Source organism: Perca flavescens, chromosome 13 (assembly GCF_004354835.1).
Source record: "Perca flavescens isolate YP-PL-M2 chromosome 13, PFLA_1.0, whole genome shotgun sequence".
NCBI classification, from domain to species: Eukaryota; Metazoa; Chordata; class Actinopteri; order Perciformes; family Percidae; genus Perca; species Perca flavescens.
In genome coordinates, this window is record NC_041343.1 from 29,297,164 (window position 1) to 29,323,683 (window position 26,520).

Below are 26,520 nucleotides of genomic sequence, written 5' to 3' on the forward strand. Positions count from 1 at the left end.
TGAATGTACTCACCTCTCCAAAGCCTCCTTTCCCTAAAACTCTGTACTGTCGGAATGTATTTTTTGTCACCGGTTGCCTGTTGGACACAAAGAGAAACTCATTTATAACAGACACCGCAACAAAAATTAAGGTCAAGTTGTTAACACTGCCGTGTTAAAAATACATACATTAGAACAAAAAACTGTTTTAGGACACCTTTTCAGATGATAATATGTGAAGTGCAAAGTGGTTTGTAGGGTACAAATGTTTTTGGAGCATCATGAATTACTTGGTTTTATGTGCACCTGCAGATGTGGAAAATAAAATATTGAACATAAACTATTAAACTGTTAGCACTTTTAAGAACCTGGTTATTTGGTCAGATCTTGCGGGGGGTCGAAAAATCGATTACTTGTCAACTATTAAATTAATCGGCATCTATTTTGATAATCAGTTAATCGGTTTGAGTCAACCAGACATTTATTTGCCATTTGTGCATACAGCAAACAGTCCAGGCACATAGGAATTCTTGTGCAGGCTCTTTGAGTCAAGTAAAGAGTAAAAAAAAGGGCAAAGAAAAGCACACCGACTAAAATAGAAAAAGATTATACAAGGTAAATAAATTAAAATAAAATAAGACAATAAAACTTATATATACTAAACAAAAGAGTGCAAAAATGCATAAATATTGCAAATACTGCACAGTAGTATTTCACAGTAGAGTGAAGTGAACCACTGATTGGCATTTTTCACTATTCTTTGACATTTTAAAGCTATAGTGCGTAGTTTCTGTCTCCCCAATGAGGAATTCTGAGTAATGACAACAATTCTGTCGGCGCGTCCACATGATACAAGGCTTACGTGATCACGCACGCACCACCACCCTCCTCCACACAGCTGCTAGTAGCCAAGGAGGACACGGAGGATTAAAAAAACATGATGGACTCTTCAGAACCTTCACTCGAGTTTCTGCGCGCAAAAGTCGCCGGATGCCACAATCTTCTGAACATAGTCATACTGAGTTATCCAAAGAGAGTTGTGTGGAGCTGATAGTGTTAATTAGCTTTGTAGCAACTCATTTTGCAATGGCTTGAATGTAACATACGTTCATTAATATCAAAAAGTTACGCACTAAAGCTTTATTTAATCGAGAAAATAATGGACGGATTAATCCACAATTAAAACATAATAGTTAGTTGCAGCCCTAGAAAAGATGTTGTGCTTTAACGTGAATTTGAATGCTGGTGGAGTGTACAAATAAAATGATCTCAATATAACAAAAACAGAAAGCCCAAAAAGCAACACAGACAACCTTGTATGACTGCAATGAAAGCTCGCTGTGTTTCAACAGTGCAGTGATCTTAAAAACTGTTGTCGACACCACATTCAGTTGTCAGTGGATGGATTCAAGAGAAACAGAGTTGGTAATGACAAACTGGTTTCCTCTGGTTACAGAAACTCCCGTGTCATCTCCCATTGGACAGTTTGTTCATTCAAGCAAAATAAATGAAATGGACTCATTAAAACAGGATGAGTCATTTACTGCTTAATAAACCTTGTGACGGTACTTCTCCTGCTTGTTTTTTTTAAACACTGCTTCTTTCAGTAATTGGTGTTGGTTTGTGTATTCTTGCATTTAGCTCCATATCAGACTGAAGTTCTGTATCTACTCTGGCAGCTTTTAAAGGAACACGCCGACTTATTGGGACTTTATCTTATTCACAGTATTCCCCAGAGATAAATAAATTCATACATACAATTCTCATCTCCGCGCGTGTTGTAACTCTGTCTGATGCATCCACTAGCCTAGCTTAGCCCCGATCCTGGAGGTAAACGGTTCCAACTAGCCTACTGCTCCCAATAAGTGACAAAATAACGCCAACAATTTCCTATTTACATGTTGTGATTTGTATATTCACAGCGTGTACAAATAACAAGGTCACATGAGACACAGCCATCTTCTAACCTTATACATACTGAGAACTATATTCTCAGAAGGTAACAACGGTGCTTTTCAGTTCCAATGGTTTGGTGCTAGCATTGGTTTATTATATGGGTAACAGAAGTAAAACCATTCAACACTGTTTAGTACTTTCTTTCATAAATGTAAGAATATTCTTTCTTCAGATACTCAAAACCAAAATTTCTCAAGTAGTTTAAAGTTTAGTTGCCAAAAAATTACTTATGCCACTTTCTACTTCTACTCCGACTCCGCTACATTTCAGAGAGGAATATTGTACATTTTGCTCCACTATATTAATCTGACAGCTTTAGTTACTAGTTACTTTACACATTACGATTTTTGCACACAAAACACATGAAGTTTATTAAACTACCCAACAATATAACGGCCTACAAGTACAGCTGAAATGATTAGCTGATTAAACACTTAGTTGATTGACAGAACAGTTTTGATCGTTTCCAGTTTCTAAAATGTGAGGATTTGTTTGCATACCGAGTCATTTTACATACTGTACATATACTTACATACGTGTACTTGAGTAACCTTTTCAATGGAGGACTTTTACTTGTAACAGAGTATTTTTTACAGTGTCTTATTAGTACTTTTACTTAAGTAAAGGATCTGAATACTTCTTCCACCACTGCTAGTTCATGTTTTGGCCTGTTCTGGCCTCCAGAGGTCCCTAACTCTGGCTGCAGTCCTGCATGAGCAGCTGCCTTTCATCAGCCATTACCCAGTCCTGTTCAATCAGCCCATTCGTCTGTGGGTATACCAGTCCCTTTAGATGGCCGGTCACTGCTCTAGTGTAGGGACTATACTACTGAGCTCCCAGCCTTATTATTTATGTCCTACATGTTTTTTTTGTTCCTTTCAGTTAAGCACTGAAGTCCTAGTCCTGTCTGCTTATTGCACACAGATCTTAGTTATCTGCTCACATAACTGAAAACTTAAATAAAGAGTCATATTCATATTTGATAAAAGGACATAAGTTTGTCAGCTAAATTCAACTCTTAAGCTTTGTTTTGTATCCTCAGTTGCTCTACTTTACAATATCTGTTATGAGCCAAAATGCAGCTACGTTTTACTCATACCTGTATTCAAAATAATGACCCAGTATTTTGGAAAATGCAGGTGTTGTTGGCGTGAACAACTCGTGTCAAAAGAATGCTGCTTCTCTGTAAACCACCAGCTGGCCTGAGGCCTGTGTCAGGACACGACATACATAGTTCTCCTTTTAGATTTACATCATTTAGTTTCATGATGTTGTGCTCTGACCAAAGGCACGATTATGACACAATGTACATACAATGTATGCAATTTCCGGTGTATCCAGATAAAATCCAGATGAGATTTTATACACTTTCTTTTAAACGTAGCCACATATATGCGTCTATGTAGGTCAAATCACTAATCTGATCCCAATTGGTCTTGGGTTTCCCGGCTACATGTAAATGGGGATCAGCCCTACACCAGTTCAGAGGATGGTGGTAATGCACCTGAAGCTGTTTGGTCAAAAACGGCAGAAGAACAATAAAGTGAACTTTAGCAGTTTAGTTACAACAGTTAACAGCTTGCAATAACAGCTAGCTAGCTAACAACCATTCATAAAGTAACACAAACACACGAATGAATCATATTTATGAACTACAATCGACACAAACGTTTTTCTACGACATAAACAAAGATTTAAGGTCTTTAAGGTGCTGGTAAGCAGCTTTTTTTACTTTTGTACAGAGCCAGGCTAGCTGTTTCCCCATTTCCAGTCTTTATACTAAGCTAAGCTAACCGACTGGCTGTAGCTACATATTTAACAAACAGTTACGAGAGCTGTAAAAATTGTCTAATTTAACTATCAGAAACAAAGCTAATGAGCAAAATTGTTGCTTTGCTAGCATCTTTGATAAACCAAATGTAGCGTTGCGAACAGTAACCTCTCACTGCCGGTCAGACTGACTGCTAGTTTGGGTGGTGTCATTTTCTTTAGTCTGTGGCCCGACAGGTAAATTAGGTCTGCAACCCTAACGTTAGTAAAAGTGTTGACATATAAAAGCATCAAACATGCATTTTAGATGAATAAGATGAAAGTATATCCAGTTGTTCCTCAACCCTGTTTGCTCATCGCTGTTAAAGTGTATGTATGGTACGCAGGAGTTTTCTACCCAGAAGTTATTGTATACGTGATTAGGTCTATAGTTCACTAGTCTCGCTTTGCCAGACCATCCACACGCTGCAGAGCGGAGGAGGGTCCGGCTAGTCCACATAGCATTCCAGGATGGGAGAAAAACGTGCTCTGGTTTATTAACATTTCTTTTAACCAATCACAATCGTCACGGAGCCGCTGTAAAATAGTCGTGTGAGAGAAAACTTAGATTGGACAGATAGTCTAGCTAGCTGTTTGGATTTACCCTGCAGAGATCTGAGGAGCAGTTAACCATAGTCCTCACAAATCCACCGGAGTTTAAAATTCCAACAAAAAGAAAGCAGAAGGAAACGGAAAATATTTTAATAATTTGTCTGTTGGTTTATTTGTAGGCTCCACTCTGCAGTAATTCCCTCTGTTTCCTGACATGTCTTGCAACATCTCTTCGCCTAACATCACTGCTGCAAGAAACTCCATTGAGGGAATTCTGCAACCCTGTGGTTTGTGTAAACTTCTCTAAGCCCCAGTGGATGAACAAAAAAATTCAAGGTCATCAACCTTGCACAGTTCCTGGAAAGCTGACATGTCAGACGTACAGGGTTTTTTATCTGATAAACCGCCCTGCAGGTGCTGGAAGAAACCGTCCTCATTCTGCTCATCGAGCAATTTTTCACAAACCGCTCGAAATGACTCCTTTCACTATCAGAGTTTGATCCATTCGTTCCAATAACATTTGGGAAGTCTAGAAGTTCTGCACGATTAAATCAGTTAATACCCATTCAAGTTAGCAGAGCGCTAAACCGGAAGTAGCCTAGTAGCTTGGCCGGTGGAGGTCTCCATGGCAGAAAAACCATGGATGTATAATAATAAATGGAAACCGGATTCCAAAATTATCACAAAATGGCACTTATTGAGTTCAATAATATTGAGTTTAATAAGAATTGCTCGCCTTGCTCGCCTAGCATCCAGGGGTTACTTTGGTGATATGAAGCCCACTCAATATGGACAGTGTTTCTCCCAGTGGCCCATAGACTTTACGTTGTGGTGACGTCACAGGTTTTTAAATTGCTTTTCGTGGCTCAAGCTAAATTTCTATCTCGCTATCGTTTTATTCTCTATATATTCCTCCCTTACTCCTTCACCTTGGTGGTTTCAGGGCTGATCATTTGAATTTAAGTCACAAAAAACGCAAATCCCTGTGGATTGCTTGGCCTCCAATGCGGGTTGTTTCAGCTGATCCTTAAAGAGTACCAGGATAGACTGCACGTTCATAGCATCACTGAGGTCTTCAAGGTGGAGTCTGGGAACCATCAGAGGTTTCTGGTGGGACACGGACCCAGACAAACTCTATACACAAACCGGATAAAACTCAAAACAACCATTACTGTTAAGACAGACTTATTTCTCCACCAACAGATGAACACTTACGTGATTATGTACTGAAGTATGTCAGACAACAGTGTGAGTACGGTTGAATACCAGGAATTGATATCCCAGTATTTCCTGTGTGCCAGTAATATAACTGGATACAATTTTCAGTTCCAGCAGTATCGTCCAATTCATTCTCATGCTAAATTAGCAGTCCAACTGTGTGACAACATACTGTATTTTTAGAGTAAAGATTCAACCACGTTTCACTTCCGTCCATAGACTATTCTTCCATTCACTTCTATTGAAGCTGTATGACAAATAAGTTCAAGTGTGTTTCCTGCTTCAGTGCGATTTCCAGGTCAGGGTTAAACCTTTGTTAATCTTTGACGGTGCAGATGTCGGCCAATAGAAACACAGCTGCACTGTTCTAATTCTAGCATGTTTCTTCAGTACATTATCGCACAAACAGACTACAAACTGTAGCCTCGTTCTCATTCACTGTTTACAGTTTGCGATCACTGCGATCAATATTCATTTATAACCGCATTAGAACTGGGACATCACGTTATTTTGTTAAACAGAAATCTGATGTGAATGTAAAGTTGAAGCGTTATACATGCTTGATGCAAGGGATTAACCATGGGAATCATGCTGCAGGCACCTTATTGAATACTAGACATGTTTTGTACATGATCAAGCTGTGTTGTGCTTTAATTATACTCAACATATAATTATATTATTTCCTCACACAACCTGTGCTCAGATGTCAACCTCTGAGCCACCCACGCCCCCATAAATGTGTTCCTGGGACTTATTTTCATTGAAAGTTAGCAAAGTATACACTAAACCAGGTAAAGGAACGTTTATATACTGTATGCTGCTCCCTCCTTTTAAAAGCCTTCTGCTACTGCATTTAAAAATAGCAATATTTGGACTCTCTGTGACTTTAAACATTGCCACAGAAACTGTTCTTTTGAGGTATTTTGTGTTGTTTTAAAGGTTCACATAATTCAGATTGCGTGACATTCTGTAACTCATTGTTGTTGCTGTCTATCTTGGCAAGAACACTTGAAAATATTCTTTTTAATCTCAATAATGCTTTCAATGTAAAACTAAATAAACTTAGATTAGAGTAAAAAAGTATGAAAGTTTCTACCTTAAACTTATACTGTGATTATGAGACCAGAATTGCTTGCTGCACCTCCTCCAACCATCCATAATTACATAAACAAACCCTGCTCAGGTATTATCTGTAACCGTAGAATCACTTGCGTGATTCAACTGCCTGCTCTGAAAGTCACCTCACTGCATGAAACTAAACTGTGAAACTTTGCCATTGAGCAATTTCAAACTCCTGTCCTGAAATGTGTTACGTTGATATCAATCTGAAATGCGTGGATTGCGTTGCTCTCCCCCAGGGAAATCAGAGGACATGAGGACACTGGGGAGAGGAAGGAATGAAGCAACTCGCTGAGCATGTTGTTACTGGTACTGTGGTGGAGCTTAAGGCTAATGTAGCCTCTAAATCAGCCCAAGTGAGCTTTTAGGTGGTACATATGTATGTATGTATGTATATGTGTGTGTGTGTGTGTGTGTGTGTGTGTGTGTGTGTGTGTGTGTGTGTGTGTGTGTGTGTAATGAAATAATGCATTATGCTCATGTACATAAAATGGAGAAACAGCAATAAAAAGACAAGCAAATACGCAGAAAGAAAGTTTGACAAAAGAGTAACACATTTTGGCCCACCTAGTTCTGCACCAAACCGGAAAGGCGGGAAACTGTTTTTCAAACTCCAATTATGCGACACTCAAAGCAGAATTTGGCAGATTTGCTGACTTTGAGACTCTATGTTTTTATATTCAGCCTGTGAAACATGGTGTTGTGAGTCATCTTTTTGGTAGCCTACTTTTAAAAATTTAATTTTACTCTATGATGACTAAAGGAATTTTTTTTAGGCCTTTATGTGGACCAAACTGTAAATGAGAAGGCTATATATCAGACATACAATAATAAGGTCAAAAATATTTGACTTTTTCGATTTAAAGCACATCAATGAATTATACATCTCTTGATATGATTCTCATTTTACAATGTGGCCATCAGTGAAACTGAGTTTGACACCCCCTGAAATAATGCATTATGCTCCTGTGCATAAAAGGGAGAAACAGCAGTAGAAAGACAAACAAATAGGCAGAAAGAAAGAAACAGAGATGAGACAGGACGGTTAATTTCACTCGGTCATCACAAACTTTACCTCTCCAGCCATTTCCACTGGAGGAACCTGTTGTAGTACATGCTGTCGAGGTAGTCTGCGAAGGGCGCCACGCTCAGGTAGTCGTGGATCAATCTGGGGGAAAACACAACAACAAAGAGCATCTGCAGGTCATTCTCAGTCCAAAAAAGCTGCAGAGACTTAACGTCAGTCTCGCTGAACTTTAGCTGAACACTTGAGTTAGTTGCTTTCAGATCTGAAACTATTGATCAATTAATTGATTGACTAGTCGCTTCACAGAAAATGAACGATGTTGAAGATTGATAAAAGTAATCTTTCAACTTTAAATGCCATGAAAACATTCTCCGCTTCCAGCTTCCCTGATGTGAGAATTTACTGTTTTTCTCCATTTTGTGTAATTACAAACGGAATATCTTTCGGTTTTGGATTGTTAGTCGGAACATGGGAAACAATTAGGCATTTTTCAATATTGCCTGACATTTTGAATTAATTGATTATTTGAAAAAGTTAACAATACATTCATCAATTTAAAAGAAAGGTGTGAGTTGCAGCCATAGTTGCTTTAAAGAGTAAATTAACACTAAATCTGCTATTTTTCATTCAGTGAATTATAACTGTAGAGCTGAAACAGCTTGGAGCTCCTTTATCCATTATTTATTTTGATAATTGATTGCCTTTTTTTCAAATATATCAAATATTAACAAGAGCTAGTTTCTAAACTCTGATGGTTGTCGGCTTTTGTTGGTCTTATGTGACAGTGAACTAAAAGACGTCACCTTGGACTCTCAATTAATCGATAATAAAAAAACGTTATTATACTATCAATAGTGTTGCAAAGGGCAGGTCTTTGCCTGATTTAAATTTTTTTGATAAAACCATTGACGTTTCTCAATGATATAGTTTATATCCACGACGTTTCATTTCCGGGATTGCTCATGAGCCGCCGGATATTCCGCCGAATGTCCCTCATTTCGGCCAGATGTCCGTCACCTTCCTCTTCCTTTGTGTTGGCGTTCTAACCTCCGGTTGATTTGTGAGGACTATGGTTAACTGCTCCTCAGATCTCTGCAGGGTAAATCCAGACAGCTAGCTAGACTATCTGTCCAATCTGAGTTTTATGTTTCACGTCTAAAACAACCTTTGAATGTACACGTTCCACCAAAACAAGTTCCTTCCAGAGGCTATTTTGCTGCGTCACCGTTGCTCCATCTGGTGCTTAGCGCTGCCCAAGATGATTGTGATTGGTTTAAAGAAATGCCAATAAACCAGAGCACGTTTTTCTTCCATCCCTGAACATTGTTTTTACTAGTCAGAGGGTCTGGCAATACGAGGCTAGCTATGACGTGATAAAACGTAGTGTAACAGCAGCAGAAGTCGAGTCAGCAAAGTGATTTTGATTTTGAAGTTTGCTTACAGTAGCTGGGGGGTTTATATTAGAATGGGCATTCCTATCTTATCTTATTAGGAATCGATTCACACAAAATGCTCCTTGTATAATAATATGGTTTCTTATATGTCATGGTTTCTACTTGATGAACACAGTTCACTCTGTGCTGCGAGCAACAGTTCAGTCAGCTGTTTCTAACTATGATGCTGTGGAGGAAGAAATCTAACCAGCCCAATTTCAAACGAGAGGAAGCTTTTGGATTAATTTTAGATTCAATAATCTTCTGAGAAAGGAGCTACTGCAATGAGCTAATACAGGAAGGATTTACTCTTGTTTGTAGGCATAGGAAACATGTTGTCATGTTCAAGATCACTATCTGACTGAAACGCTGACAAATAAAGCAGTGAAAAGTGTGTGAGAATATGCGATTTATTGAACTAAAAGAATTAAGATATTTGCTTTTTTTGCACAAATATGTTACTGGCAGGCTTTTGCAACAATCCCCAAGATCAAAACCCTTGCACACTTGTTTGCAATATAATTAAAGCAAACTTATTTTGAATCATATACCCCCAAGAACTTAGATTTAATCAATAAATGATTTTTTTTCAAGATGCCTAAAGATTTAGCTGCTTTGAATCATGTTTTTGATTACACATTTAGTCAAAAGGGCAAAAAGGTAGCAGTATACTATTGGTTTGGTCGGGGCCCTTACGGTTAGGGTTAGGGTCAGGGTTAGCGTTAGGGAACTCACAATAAGAGTTTTAAGGAATTTCATAGGATATGTTGAAAATAAGAAAAAATGTATTATATCCCCATACTTCTTCTTCTTACCTCCTTACCAGAGATGTGGAGAAAACAAACTGGCAGAGTGCAGAGTTTGTAGTGTTACAGTGTACAGCAGCGTAGTAAATTACTCATATCTTGTACTTGATGTGGCTTGAAAACAAACTGCCCTCTGTGCTGCCTCGCCTACGCAACAAGCACCAACAGAGCCGTTACAGGATGTTACTCAATGTGTGTGTATGGCGTTTATGGAATCAACAATCAACTCTTTCTCATCCAAAATCAATCTCTTGTCTTGTGTTTGTTCATCTCTTTTTAGTCTTCATTTACTTCAAATATTCTAATTTCTTCTAGCCTAACTATTATCTTGTTTATTATTTTTCTTTTTTTAAATGTATTTATCAATTTTTCATTGACTGCCCCATGAGTCATTTCCATTTCTTTAAGTTTTTAAGTCGATTTTTCTCTGCATTACAGTGCTCACAACCGTTATGAACGGAACTTCCTTGTTTGGGAAATTCTGGAGAACACATCCAGAATTACAAAAGCAAGACCTGATGTCACAAGCCTGAAGCTGCTCTGTCATGAACTTTGTTTTCAGTATTTCAGTTTGGGAGACTTTTGTCAGCTCTGAGTCACGTCTGCAGTGGTCCCTTTCAAGCTGCGTAAAGCCCCAACAACCTTCTACAATTGGATAGGACCGCATGCAAAACCCAGAATATCTCACTTTTGGCGCTCATTAAAGCTTTTGTTCTACAGCGATTAAGCTCTAAAGCACAAATAAATAACCATCGAACACTCAACAGATAATTTACAGTGGAGACAGACGCTCTTAAGTTTAATTTATTACTTGGCATTTTCCAACATGCAGCAGTAATTATTATGCAGATTTTAGACAAAAAAAAATGTAGATGAAACATGCAGGCACACTGAACTGGAGGCTGCGGAGTGTGTGTACCACTGCGACCACCCGCAGCCCTCGTCCCTTTATATTATTTTTTCATATGTCAGCGGATTAATTTGCCTAATCTTTACAGGTCTTGAGACCACGGTGGAAACACAGATAACAACGTGCTGAAGCAACCTTTTTATTACTTTAAAAAGTTGTTCTTGGGACTTTGGGTGGAAAATGTTTTTTTTGTGTGTCTGCCAGCGCTGCAGTGACACAAAGCTGGTTGAAAATCGGCAGAGTTTACCTTTAATGGGGACAGGTTGGGAAACTTTTAATGGGAAGAAAGAACATTTTCAGGCCTTTGGACTGTGCAGCCAAGGTACACGCCTCTTCACTTCCTAATGCAGTCCTCTGGGCCAATCAGAATCCGACACGTGTCGGGACTCGACTTGAACACCACAGCGACTCGTGACTTGACTTGGCCTTGAAAGAATTGAGACTTTACCAAAAAAGCCGAAGCGGAGACAGATCTGACATTCAGGTCAGAATCCAAGCTGTTGGCTTTCTGCGGGGCCAGCGGCACTCGTTTTGATGTGCTTTGCATGATTGTAGCTGCACCAAAGGATTTTGTTTTTTTAATGTCTAGAGAACAGAAACCTCACAGAAATGGAGAGGGATGACGGTGAGGATGTTTTGGGCTAACAGCTGGCACTGATCACTGTTACCCTTTGTGTGAAGGAATGTTTTATATAATGGAAAATACATAAAATGTGGTTATTTCTCCACAATTTGATCTGTTTTGGTTAAATTCAGTAAAACTGGCTTTGGTTTGCCTACATGTCTTATCATGTAATTTTCCAAATGGACCACAGTATAATATAGTCAAGGCAGTCTCATGCACATAATGGTATGACTTCTGTTAGTTTACAGCTAAGTCTCTGACTGTGTTTACAGTTTGAATTTACAATCTGGTCACGTTCACACCTGTATTTAAATTGATTTGGTCCAGACCAAAGAAACTTCACACTGACATGTTATTGTGTCCTATAAGCTGTGCGGTAACTAGGGCTGTCCTCGACTAAAGAAATTCTTAGTTGACTTAACAATAATGTGATTTTGTTAACTAATCGATTAGCTAATTTAATCAACAGAGTTTCATGCCAAAGCACACCTCTAAATCTTGTGTTTACCAGAAATGTGCTCATAGGTTTCTTGGAAATATTATTTTTCAGCATGAAAAAAGCATTAAAAAAAATGTCCAATCAACTACAGAAATCTTAGTAGACTAAGACCCAAAACGACCGATTAGTTGACTAATCAACCAAGAGGGGGTCGCCCTAGTGGTAACTCATTCACTGGACAGTTTCGGCGATGTCATTCTGCATCGTCGTGGACCCTCGGGGGGGAAATCAAATTCTCTAACCATAAAAAAAAATAAATCACGTAATTTCACATTTTACCTATTCATTTAACAGCTCAATTCAATCTTGACTGGTGTGTAAATCTGGTTTTATGTTAATTAGTTGTTGCTAAAAACTAAATTAATTATCTATTTTAGTCCAAACATTTTTCATGCTAACTACCATGTGTAATATGTTTGTAATCATTGAGCGTAAATTCCTTTTCATGTCACGGACATGAGAGCTCCGACTGAGCAATGCGTCTGATTTCTTTGTCTGTAAGGGGCTCAACAAAATAATGGACCAAAATAAACATAAAAGAGCCCAGATGGAACCCCTGTGATCTTACTTGGTACAGTCCTTGAAGAGCTCTTTGCAGGCCTCCTGCTGCAGCCTCTCGGTGCACTGAGCCATCATGGCCTCCTCCACCTCAGGCACGCGGTCCTCTGACTGCACCGCAAAGACACACGTTAAGTCCAGGTAAACACAGTGACTCAACTCACAGGGGAAAGCCGGATGAACTGGGTTTAGGATGGGGCCAATAGATTATTATCCTCGTCGCTCTGCAGACTTCTGCGTGTTCAGACTTGAATAAATGCACACAGATTCAGACACAAGCAGGTGAAAAACAGACAGACAGTTATCAGGAAAAACAGGGGGAACTTTAACCTGTAGACATAAACTAGCAATTTGGCCATATTTACTTAATAATAATGTAAATTAATCTGCACTTTCACTGTGCTTAAATTGTTAAAGTAATGGATTACCTATCTTAAGACAGAGTTCAAGTTGATTTGTTTTTATGTAGGGTATTCATTTTACGTTGATTCATAACATGGGGAAAATTAGTGTGCAGAATTTTCAGACGCTTATAAAGAGCAGAAGGCTCTCTGGCGCACATATGTAAACATGGCGATGAGTGAAGAGGAGAGACGCTACTGCTGCTGTCTGGTGGAGGAAAGATACACACAATGCCCGTATAGGCGTTGTTTTCACGGCAGGGATCGCCCCGCTTCCCAGCATTGCACGCTAGCGGGCTAGCCACTAGCGGGTATCTGTTTCTCTTCACTTTGATGACTGACAAGCAAAGAAAACAGGCTACACCCTCCTACAACCATGATGGCTGCACCTGATTGGACAAACGCTACACGTGGGGCTTCCGGATTTCAAAACAGACCATAATACGATCTCTTATTTTACGAAAATAGTTCACCGAAGCGTGTTTCTGAAAACATTTTAAGCAAGAAATAGGCCATGCAGTTCCTGAATCTGTATTTATTTCAGATCGACAACAACAGTTTAAAAGATTTTTGTGTGTTTTTGAGAGGCTGTCGATTTTTGTGAGTTTTTGAGAGGCTGCCGATCCACCAAAAGCGTCGAAGTATGAACTCGCGTCAACCTATGAACTTGCGCGTGATCTTCCCGACAGCACGCGATAATCGGTCTGGGCGGGCTGGTCGGTGTCATACTTATAGTGTGGCCACTCTTCTGTCCAAGACACAGCAAGGTTTTTTGGCAATATGTCTGTCTAGTCTGATATAGTGACTGTCGTGAAAGAAATTTGTGTAGTCTGATCCTGGCATAAGCGGACACAGAGTTCCAATCTGGTGCATCTGATCACAAAAGTGGCATTGAAAAAACAAGGTAACCACGGCCTTTAGTGCTTACTATTTACCGAATCACACCACATAATTTTTAAAGGAAACACAGTTGGTAGTGAATGGCTGAGGGGAAATGTGGAAATAGAAAGAGATCCATGAAAGCAACAGCTACCTTTGGGTTGAAGTATTTGTCAATGAGTTCCTGACCGCACTCTTTCCTCTTCTCATCTGGAGTCACCTCGTACTCCGCCTGCAGAGGGAAACACACCAAGACTAAATGAGTGCGAGAAGCCAGAGGTGAGCGTCAGTTGCTACAGGAGCTCTGTCTTAATCATCTTCGATGATTGGTTAAACCCAGCGCATCAAAAACAAATCCCATGTGGACCTTTTTAAATTATTTATTTTTCTAAAATATTCATATGCCAGAAATCCGGGACCAGGCCCGATTACTTTCAGCCCTGCGTTAGTTAGAGCTGCGTTGCTCTTCGATGATTGGTATGTGAAATCAATTGACTCGAAAAAACGGTGCCAGAATACTTTAAGCCCTGCATATTACATAAAGGGAACATACAAAACATACAGACATACAAATAGCTATGCACAATAATTAAAACAGCCCCAGTTCATAGCAGGTTATGCATTACATCCATAAAGGTCCTTCGCATGTGCAAAACAAAACCTTTTTGAATTAGCTTGAAAACATTCATTTAGACAGTTTGACATTTTGTACGATGACACAATGTGATCATATCATTGTGATGATGCACGGAAAGTCAATAAACAACACTGAATGATTGTTCAGCTGTGCTACCAACTCTTTGTGTGTCCACTGAAGTCCTCCGAAGGCCTTGACTTCAGAAAACCTAATTTAAGATTTAATTGAAGAGTTTTGCGAGGCCTGCTCCACACCCTGCAGCACACAAACTGATTGTATCTACTCCCCCTCACATCAACCATCCATCTGCATGACTTGCAGTAAACTGAGCCTGACTGGAAAACTCCAAAGTGCTTCCTCTCCCCCTCTCACAGCGAGAGCCTGTAAACTAATGCTAAGTGACAGCGGAGATGGTTCAAATCTCATTTTCCCTCTCCATCTCGTTCGCTCGCAGAGTTCCTCAGAGAAGAGACGGGAAGCGGTTGTGGGGGTAAAGGAGAACATAATTGCTTCGTGCGTGAGTTGTATCCAGTGGGGCGACTGAAAGCTGTAAAGCCGTTTGGCTGAGCTGGTCAGTCCGACTGGAGCCTCGCTGTCTTCACACAGACAAACCTCACAACCTCTCCACCTCCACTCGTCGGAGCTGAAGGCAAATAATTACTGATCCATTGATCGGCTCACGAACATTCGTGAGATAAGTACAGAGAAGTACAGCACTTCTTTGCAGGAACTTTTCTCTAGGGCTGGGTATCGTTATCGGTACCGGTACCAATACCGTGACTTTGATACCAATTTTATAAAATCCATTTGGACAAAAAGAAATTGCAACATTACGGCACAAATTATTTATTTTTCAGCTCCTACGACGTGAGCCGTCTCTGTGCGTAACGTAGAGTTTTTCCTGTGTGTCTCTACGACGTAGAACGTGTAACGTTAGACAGCCAATCACAAACATTATTACATCTTGGTAGAAGCATGCTGCATGCTTATTGGCTCCCTAACGCTGATGAGATCGACTCCTTAGGTTTTGAAATTCGGTCGGTGCCTAAAAAAGTATTGAATTTGGTACCAAGCCCTACTTTTCTCTCCATGACTATGATATTGTCAGACCTGAACTTTCTGAATAATAATAATATGAATTTTGTATATAATAATTAAGTTTAGCCAGGCTAGCAGCGAGGATCTAGCAATGGCATTTTCAGATGGAATAAAGGACTATTTTTTTTCTGGATATTACTTTTGAAAAGGAGGGGCTGTGTTATATTTGAGGACTAGACATTTAGGCTATGTGTTCAAAACATAGACTGGAAAAATAATGATGTGACGTCACCCATTGGTTTGTGGGCTACTCTTTTGAGTTTTTTGAAACCGGACATTAAGATTTTTGGACGAAGAGGGTGGCACTGTGGAGGATGACGTCAAGCCAGTGTCGTCTATGGTTGCAATGGCACTTCGCTAAGCTAAACGCTAAAGACGGAAAGTTGACTATTTTCAACCCTTCTGAAGCGAGTCAAACGGCGGAGATTTACCGGTGGGTAAATGCGGACCTCTGGATACTGGCGCCATTCATCTTTATGTACGGCAGTACACAAAAACAACAAACTTTCCCTTAAGTTACCTGCTAAAGCTAGCGGTAGCTAGCTAACTAGATTGGCAAAAATGCTGAACAAAACATTTTTAGGCGACCAAAATGTCCCACTTAAGAATAAAACATGGACAACACCCAAAAACAAATTCACATCTATCTAACTCCACAGTGCCATGGTTAGCAGTGCTAAGCCTCTGTCCTGATTGACAGGTCAGCGTGGAGCCACGCCCCTAAATCATCGCCTGGTTTATAGTCTATTTTTAAAATAAATGGGACCGTACTGAAAAACAAAATGAACATCATGTTGTATTGAAGAAAACTTGAAATTAGCTATTGACACCATAAACTCACTATAAAAATGTTTACTGAGGTAATAAATCAAGTAAGAAGTAGGCTCATTTTGAGTTCTATAGAAACAGACTTCTTTTTGGAGCCAGTGGAGTCGCCCCTGCTGGAAATTAAATACAATGCAGGTTTAAGACACTTCCACGTTATTATTTTACAGTCATGGTTTATAACCGTAGATTCTCTAAAAAAAGATAACACCAATGTAACATCATGAGTAAATCATGACACAGCACTTTTGCTAAAGCACTTAGAAAGGATGCAATGGATTGATGAGTAACCTGATGTCTCCTTCAGGCACAATAGCCAGAGAAGTATTACATTTTTTTACTTAAATTAAAGTAGCAATACTACTGTTACAAATAAAAATCCTGCACTCAAAATATTTTGAAAGTACAAAAGTAAAAGTACTGTTGCAGAACAATATATATCACTGGATCATAACCACTTTACTGTTGCAGCTGGTAAAAGTGGAACTCATTTTAGTTGCTTTATATACTTATATGATGAAATTTGTAATAATCCATTAGTATTTTGTATCAATAATCTAAATCTGCAAGGTTACTAGTGACTAAAGTTGTCGAATAAATGTAGTGGAGCATAAACGGAAATACTCAAGTAAAGTACAAGTGCCTCAAAATTGTACAGTACTTGAGGAAATGTACTTAGATACATTCCACCACTGGTGTGTGCCAATCAGTGTGGAAGGAGGAAACCATGGTTTATCATTCATCAACTGGGCACCCAAAGAAAGCCAAACGGCAACAATGGGACCGACCACACACACACACACACACACACACACACACACACACACACACACACACACACACACTCTCTCTCTCTCTCTCTCTCTCTCTCTCTCTCAGTGGGAATAAAACACGTGTGACTGAACATTCCTCAAGTGAGCAGAGCGAGCAGCGAGCTGTTCACCATGACAGATGAGGTCAACAGAAAATGTGTGCGTGTGTGTGTGTGTGTGTGTGTGTGTGTGTGTGTGTGTGTGCGTATGCGTGTGCATGACATATACAACATGGGAGGTAGAAGAGAGGTCGACACACTGACGCAGTTTTCTCTCCATGAGTTCCTGTGTTTCATAAAACAGATACATTATTAAACTCCACTTCCTCCTCACTCCAAACTATAAGTGTTGGAGGCATTTCAGGATAATTAAACTTCCTGCAACAAAAGGTCCTACATGAGAACCAGCTCACCAGTTTATAGTTGTTTTAAGGGTCAGTTAACTCAAATCACAGACAAAAAACGATTCCCTACCCATGCAGATAGTTTGGGTTTTATTTGTGCGGGTTTTCAGATATGTGTGTTTCACAATAGTACAATTGAGATTAATTTAATTCAATCTCTGATGTTTTACTAAGCCCAACTAAGTATTTGTGTTGCTTAAACTTAACTATTCCCGTTTCACATTTACTACGTGTTTAAAACTGCAATCATTACGTTAAAGGAGCAATGTGTATTTCTGACAGCTAGCATTTAAAATGTAGACTGGTTAACCCTAGCTCAATTTGCCGGGGGTTTGATTTCTCTTCTCTCAGGCTGGAAACTTGTAAATTTATCTATCCTGCTTCCGTTACAAATCTGCGGGGACCAATCACAAACTGGCTTATCCACCTGGCGCGCTATTGGCGGGTTTAACACAATGATGATAGAGAAGCGACCAAGCAGCTTTTTGTTTACATTCAACATGGCGGGCACCGAAGCGCAGCAACCCGTTGATGCCCCGGTCGCTGCTATGTCACCCAGATCGTTGCTCAGATTGGTTGAAGGACTATCCAATTGCACCCAGAGGCATTTGAACTACGCCCGTTGATCACGCCTCTTTGTGCGGTAGAAAATCCAGAGCAGACTCCCCAGGCTAATGTTCAATCTTAAAAGATTGAGCTTGGTCTGGTGATAGCCAGACTATTTTAAAATGGTTACTGCAGTCCAAATTCAAAATACTGGACAGAGTCGTCTCCCCTGGCCCCTCCTCCCGAGACTTGAAGTTCATGGGGGTTGCCAGGTTGAGAACAATGTCAATGTTAGCTGGACGCTGGCTACGTTGATGGACATGAAAGCCTGTGCTCTTGCGGTGCTCTGTACACGGCTGACAGTCACCTTCTGTCGGCTACACATAACCGCAACAACCGCCATGATTACGGTCACATGATTAAACGGCCACCGTGCGGCAGTAAATAGAACCGTCGTTTTGGGAGTCTTTGGAAATCGACCTATAATGCAGTGTGCAGTTTTGGCCATTTCTTCGGTGTTTTCGCTTTTTGCTCGCAGGTTTCTCTATAGAGCTCCCCATACAGCTTCGGGAATAGATATTTGGCAACACTGTGTAAAAACGTGCTCGGTCTGCCCAAGGGGGCTAAGCTTCGCTTCAGAACTCGAACCTCCAATGGCGCCATTTTGTTGCTACAAAGGTATCACCTCCTGTTAGCATTCCACTGACCGCCATTTTTTTTTGACGTCACTTTGACAGCGAATACCTTTACATGTGAAGCGTTTAAAGACTCTATTTGTCCGATGTTTATTTCTAAAGAAACACGACAATGTATAAAAGGCTCCATTACCTTGTACCTCACGTTATGGCTCCGTAGCAGACGCTTTTATAAAAATAGGTTTTGACGATTGTGTCATAACCAAGTGACTTACTGTCGCACAGTAGAGGAATTACCGTATAGTACAGGAGAAGCTTGCAGGCAGTTTGGACTTACATGAGCTGTTTAGGTTTAATTACTAATGTTAACTAGCATGTTAGTTAGCAATAATTAGCCTGTGCTTATGTTATCTCCTTACATATACCTACGCTCTCCTTCTCTGTAAGATTGGGAATGATTGAGATTTCTCTTGGCACAGCTACCAGAAGACTTACAACTTTTAGACAGGTTGCTCACGTCACATCTACGTTGTCTCTGTCAGTTGGAGGCTGCGCAGTAAAGCAAGAGATCACCGGAAAAGTGCTTCTAATAGCCTTCACTGGTCTCCGTCCAGAGACACGGGATCTATTGGTCCATTAATATATATGTCAATGAGTCTGCCGTCCTCTGTTCCTGTACAATGCTTTCCTATCTTTCAGCTACTTTTTTGCCGGCTCAGCCATGACAATAGTGTGAAAAACTCCATCGCTACCAGCCGGTTCCTGGATGGGGGCGTGTGTGTGTGCGGTGCCATGAAGCAATTCGTTACATCGCGAGACCTGATATTGCGCGATACTTCCTGATGCTCGCCGGCCCAAAGTTGCAAGGGTGGTTTTTCCGCTCACAGGCGCTAGGTGGGAAGTGAGACGACCACCATTCAACCCGAAAAAAGTCATATAACCATTCCAGTGACTATGAAGCTGTTCAGTTAAGGTAAATTAAGCTTAAAAAACCTGCATAGTTCCCCTTTAAGACACAATGGTTTTCATCCTGAAGTGACACGTTCTTTTTTTTTATTTGACACCCGCATCCCTCCTTCCCTTTTCTCTAGGATATTGAGGTGGGAAGAAAACAAGAAAAACCCACATTCCTCCCTCCTTGACTTATAGGAATTGAGGAGCATTTCGAGGAAGAAACACAAATCCTTGAAATCCCCAGCACACACACACACACACGCACACACGCATGCACACACGCACGCACACACACACACTCCTTTTGTCCTTCCACACTGGTAGTCATGGAAAAGGGCATTTGAGACAAAACTCTCCAACACAAACACTTTCAGGAACAAGACACACATCCAAATACCCCATCACACACTCACACACACACACACACACACACACTTCTTACCACTGCGTCCAGGAACTTCACGCATCGCCTCAGTTCGGGTCGAGTCTCGCAGAACTGTCTGAACAGCAAGCGTCCGATAGGCTGCCGCTCACAGAGGCTGCTGTAGTCCTTTTCTATAGAGACAGAGAGAAAGAGACGATGTTGTTTAATCAAATGTAACAATAAAGTTTTATGTTTCAATCAAAGAGCTAATTTCAGCAAAATAAAACTGATGAATGAGTTCATCTTGTCATCAACTACCAGCATTTCCTGCAGGGCTTTATAAGTGGAGAACTAAAATAAAAGGGACATTAATTTCATTATCAAGAGAAATATAATATCTGGCATATTAGCCTTCCAGGGAAAGGAGAAGTCGCTCTACATCACAGAGCAAAGACCACATATTTAATCAAGTTTTTGTTGCAAAAAAATGCAACAACAAAAAAAGATGGCTAAAATTAGATCTTTTTAATCACAAAAGAAAGAAACCCATAATATTTCCATTAATCTCCAGATTTATTTATCGTCTTCACGATTAATCGGGTCTTTCCCTATAGTCAAAATAGTGAAAAAGATTCTTCAAATTTAAACATAGTTGTCGGTTCATTTCTCTGTTGATCAGTTGGCTCAAGTTGAGAATCTTGTTTACACAGTTTACGGCCCCAGTGATGTGTATTGTCACTATGACAACTAACAACAATCGCCATTTTGTTGTGGACCAATCTGTGACCGCGAGAAACTGTTCAACGGCCTTTCGATCCATTTTATTATTATGGTGATACCCTTCTTAAAATGTTAATGCGCTAACATCAATATATTGATATTATATCAATATCGTGATATGAGACTAGATATCGTCTTAGATTTTGGATATCGTAGTATCGTAAAATGACATGATAAGTGGTGTCATTTCCTGGTTTTAAAGGCTGCATTACAGTAAAGTGATGTCATTTTCTGAACTTACCAGACTGTTGTAACTGTTCTATTATTTGCCTTTTCCCACTTAGTCATTATATACACTTTACTGATGATTATTTATCTAAAATCTCATTGTGTAAATATTTTGTGAAAGCACCAATAGTCAACACTACAATGTCATTGAGGTATCGATATATCGAGGTATTTGGTCAAACATATCGTGATATTTGATTTTCTCTATATCGCCCAGCCCTACTTTGAACATTAGATGACAACGTTTCGCCCATATTATAAAAAAAAAATCACTTTTTATGGGATTTGGGGTGTTATTTTGTGTCTCTGGTGCTTCCACACGCATACAAACAGTACAAGGCATGTAGGTGTTTGTTAAATAAAGTGAAACTGTTGTTTGAACAGACTATTTCAATGTGCAGCAGGTCCTCAATACATGATGGAATATACTTATTTTAAAGCTGTTGAAACAATGATTATGTGTAGCCAACCACACTAGCTGGGGAGGTTTTAGATGTGCATCAGGGGCTGTTTGAGTTCATCAGCTGAGTTTCAGGACAAAGAACAGCACCAATGTTGATTTGCATCTGTGAGTCATGTGGATGCAAATCGACTTCATGAACAAACAAATGTGAATCAGGAAGGAGCAGAGAGGTCAGTGTGATCGCTGTGAGAGGAGAGGACTTTAAAGACACGAAATGATCTGCAAGTCAAACGATCTTCCTCATCTGTAACGCCCAATGCCACAGACAATAGAGCTGCAAAGACAAATCTATTATTAGTTAGTTCTCAACTATTAAATTAATCGACCACACTATTTTTGACAGGTGATTAATCGGTTTGAGTCATTTTTTATGATTTTTTTTTTTATTTATTTTTTTATCTCTGATTCCAGCTTCTTAAATGTGAATGTAATATTTTCACTCCTCTGTGACAGGAAACTGAATATCTTTGAGACATTTGAGGATGTTGTCTTGGGCTTCAGAGAACACTGATCGAAATCTTTTCCCCATTTTCGTACAACTTAGAGACCAAACAACTAATCGATTAATCGAGAAAACAGTCAAGAGATTTATCGACAATGAAAATAATCGTTAATTGCTGCCCAACTTTACAGGCAATGAATCGATGCAAGAAGACAAGTCCTACTCAACACAACAATGGGATTTAAAATTAAATTCCTGGGTTGCTGCTCTCTGTCGCTATCTCAAACATCTACTACTAGCACCTGAGCTAAACTACACGCTAATGAGAGGAAACACAGGTTTGGTCTGTGCAGCAAGGGAGGGAAAAAAAATAATATATAAAGCTATTTAAAGGTACTCTATGGAGTTTACCTCTAGACAAACACAGTTCTGTTTACATTCAAGGTCTCAAACCATAACACATTGCATTAATTTCCTTCCTCTGTAAACATTTGCAACATGTGCATTTGCATTTACAGCACCACGTTTGGGATATTGTTTACAACCTTGTCTTGAAAAAACCTGTTTTGACGGAACAGTTTGCGCCTTTGAAGCTTGAAATTCACTTGTATATGTATATAAATGCTAATATGTATCAGCAAATTATTTCAATATGAATTTCATTTGCTTCTGCCTTTGTTTTAACACATCAGAACGAAGTTTTTTTTTTTTTTTTTTTTCACGCATTTCTCCGTTTCTGTTGTCAGATAACTGGATTTGATCCCAGCTTATGAATACTGTGTTAGCCAAGCAGTCCTTCCCAAGCTGCTGAGCTGCATATGCAATCATTATTTTATGACCAGGACTTTGTCAGACAAAGCAAACACGAGTGCTGCTTCTCGAATGTTTCCTGTGGACATTGAAACTGTAGCTGGGCTGTGACTGAGCCATAATGCAGCCAGAGCCAGTGGACATAGGGCGTAAAAAAAAAATAGATGTGTTCAAGATGTTTGCCAGCTGGTTACAGTGTGTCAAGAGTTTATTTAACAAACAAGTTTGTCCCATGACTATTTAAGGTTACCAGATTTTCAAAGTGACATCTTAAAGGGTAACTACCGTTTTTTTCAACCTATTGTAATACCGTTTTTTTGTGTCTAAGTGACTGATGGGAACACCAATCTTTGACATTGGTCCAGTATTAAGCGATATCGTTGCAGTCGGCAGCGGTGAAACGAGCTACAATGGAAGTTAACAGGGCAATTTTCCAGCTTGTATTTAACTTCACAAAAGTGCTTGTTTTGCCGCTGACATACTCAGATTATTATTCTAAGTGTCTGACAACATTATAAAAAGGATCCCTTCAGACATAGACCTTTAAAATCTGTTTGAGACCTTTCTGTTTAACCAGAAACAGCTCTGAAGTCGCTAGCGCTAAACCCACCAGACTCCATTTAAATAAATAATACTTTTAGCGTGTATAGAACATATTTTCACATGGGAATCGGTAAACTATGTGTTTATTTCAACCAAAACTAGAGTTGTGATAGTTGGAAAAGTGGAAAGACGACCCAAAACGGATTTTCATAGTGTTATTTTGTTTCTGTCGACTTTAAATGAAGTGTATTTCACTATGCTAAAATTACTGTTTATTTACATGGAGTCTGGTAGGTTTAGCGGATGTTTTTATCTTATTCTTCAACAGAAAGGTCAACCTCCTTAGAAATCATTTCCATAATGTTGTGAGACACTTAGAATAATAATCTGAGCCTGTCAGTGGCAAAACGAGCACTTTTGTGAAGGTAAATACAAACTGGACAATTTCTCTATTAACTTAGGTTGTTGCTTGTTTCACCGCCGCCGAGTGCAGTGATCTTGCCAGGTTGAAAAAGACGGTAGTTACCCTTTAAACTACTTACTAAGTGACTTGATTTATAGAGCAAATGTTTTCTTTTTTTACCTGATAAATGACTAAAATCCCTGATGAAAATTGGAATATCAAACTTTGAATGCATCTATTAACTGATTGAAGTGATGCTTCAGTTTTTTTGGCACTTCAATAAAGCTGGAGGACTTGTGAGGGACCGATTTTTAAAAATGGCCATAATAACTGAATGAGCAGAGGTAAAGATCTCCTGACTTTTAGTCCCTATGGTACGAGTCAAACTCCCCAAACACTGCAACCAATAGCACCTTATCGTCAGACTCTCCCTGCCTGGTACAGTTAATGAGCACGGGTTGGAGTGCTCCTTCCATTGTTTCAAATGTATTTTCTTGTCACTTTACTGAGTCACTGCCTATTGATGACATAGTGACTGACGCTGTTTTATCCCACTTTATGATTTTTTTTCTGCTCTACTTCTCTCTTTTCCGTTTTGCTCTGCTACGCTGCAACGTCCTTTTGGCTTTGTCTTCTGTCCTACTCTAATTATCTCTTTTCTCTCTTCTCTGCTCTAACAAACGTCCTATGCCCTGCTGCAAAGTGCACAGAGCGGGACAATGTGAAGCAAATGGGAGCAAAAAGAACAATGAAGGAAACTGCTGAGAAAAAAAGAGGGGATGGATGTCGAAAGGAAAGCCGAGCAGAGTGGGGTAGAAAGGCGACAACAAGACACATTCCCGCTTGTTCCATGGCTTTAAGACTAAATAATTAACATTTCTAATTGACAGTCTGAAGTGGCTGTTTACATTAAATACAAGCCCAATTATTCTCCTCTCAAAAACACCAAAAACATTAGCTTCATTACAGTTCATGAAGCCACTTGGCCAATCCCACACTGTCTACTCATGCCTGAAACAGAACATCCCCCACTTCGAGGAATTTGTCATTATGTGGTTGTGGAACAGTGGACTTTCACAATAGATCACTCGAGGTGTGATGTACTGTATATGAAAGGGGCTCCAGGACTCTTCAGAACATGCTGTACATCATCACACAGAGAGCTTCCACAAAGAGGCCTCTGTCAGGCCTCAGGGTCCCAACAGTGAATTAATGATGCCACGGGTTTCAAACTGGATCAAGGTCTCTGCACTTCCTCTTTATCACTTTACAGAAGAAAGGTGGAAGAAGACAAGTAAACAAGCTGACATTATGTGGTGGATTTGCCCTTTTAGTTCTGTACAGTAACTCGGTAGTGTATGTGAAGGGTTGTCTTTGTTCTCGCTACGCTAGCGGCTAGGCTCGAGGGCCAGTCGGTCCACTTTTGGTTCGGACTAAAATATCTCAACAATCGTTAAAAAGATTACCGTGACAATTTGTACGGACATTAATGGTCCCCAGTGGGTAAATCCTACTGACTTTAGCATTTAGCTTAAAGCAAGTACAGCCTCAAAAAGACACCAGCATCGCTGTAAACCCAAGAAATATGTCCTGAAGATCCTCAACAACCAACTACTGTACATGTTGACATAGTTATTGAAAAGCAGTTGGAACAGTGGCCATATGTAAGCTTGAGGTCTAAAACACTTTACACACACACCAAATTTAGTTTGATAGATGTCAACGTAGATGTCTTTCAGGCTGTTCTCATGAACCACTCGTGCATAAAGCTACGACAGGTAATGCACTGTAATATGTATATATTCCATATATTTATTACTGTATGCACCATTGACTCCCGCTGGGGCTGGGACAATATGCTTTTGTCTCGATTCGATTCTTTCACGGTACTTGGGTTGAATAAAAAGTTGAATAATACACTTCTAGAGACATTTTGTAGCCGGCCCTGCTATTCCTCTATTCTCTAGAGATCGACGCAGACACCAACGCACAAGTATAAACTTCAAGCCACTTACGTATGCAACTGCGAAAGCTCTGCGTGGAGCCCCTGCAGCAGCATAAATACCATTTAAAGTGCTCATACTGTATGCTCATTTTCAGGTTCATAATTGTATTTAGAGTAGGGCTGGGCGATAAAACGATAACAATATGTCTCGCGATAGACACGTAATCAATATCAATAGAAAATGCGGTCGATAAAATGTTCGATAACTTGTTTTTCTTCATCAGCTCCAGAGTGAGGCATCGCACTTCTGTTCCATCTTTGTTGTGAGTCGCACATGCTCAGTAGCTAGGTAAGGACTGCTAGCCAGTCAGAAGCAGAGTTTGAGGGCGTGCCCTGACAGTAGCTAGGTAAGGACTACTAGCCAGTCAGAAGCAGAGTGAGGGTGTGTCCTGACAGTACCTAGGTAAGGACTACTAGCCAGTCAGAAGCAGAGTTGGAGGGCGTGCCCTGACAGTACCTAGGTAAGGACTACCAGCCAGTCAGAAGCAGAGTGATGGTGTGTCCTGACAGTACCTAGGTAAGGACTACTAGCCAGTCAGAAGCAGAGTATGAGGGCGTGCCCTGACAGTACCTAGGTAAGGACTACTAGCCAGTCAGAAGCAGAGTATGAGGGAGTGCCCTGACAGTACCTAAGAAAGGACTACTAGCCAGTCAGAAGCAGAGTCAATGTTTTCTGTTGGAGATAGTAAGTCCCTTTGGGGGGGACTTTGGGCTTTTTCACTTTGTAAACCTAACAGAGGGAGTAGACTGAGAGAAACTTAAGGTTTCTTGAAGAAAACCTGCTCCCGACCAGGTTAGGTT

The 26,520-nt window shown here is 40.0% G+C and overlaps 1 protein-coding gene across 1 annotated transcript in view; it reads right to left on the reverse strand.

Moving 5' to 3' along the window:
- The window catches only part of grk6 (G protein-coupled receptor kinase 6), a 77,129-nt gene that overhangs the window by 18,392 nt on the left and 32,217 nt on the right, over window positions 1-26,520 (reverse strand). Inside the window, exons 3-7 of the mRNA XM_028595406.1 lie at window positions 20,124-20,236; window positions 13,926-14,003; window positions 12,502-12,602; window positions 7,709-7,801; window positions 14-77 (exon numbers count right to left, since the gene is read on the reverse strand). Coding sequence (XP_028451207.1) covers window positions 14-77; window positions 7,709-7,801; window positions 12,502-12,602; window positions 13,926-14,003; window positions 20,124-20,236 — 449 coding nt within the window. The remainder of the gene's footprint in view (window positions 1-13; window positions 78-7,708; window positions 7,802-12,501; window positions 12,603-13,925; window positions 14,004-20,123; window positions 20,237-26,520) is intronic.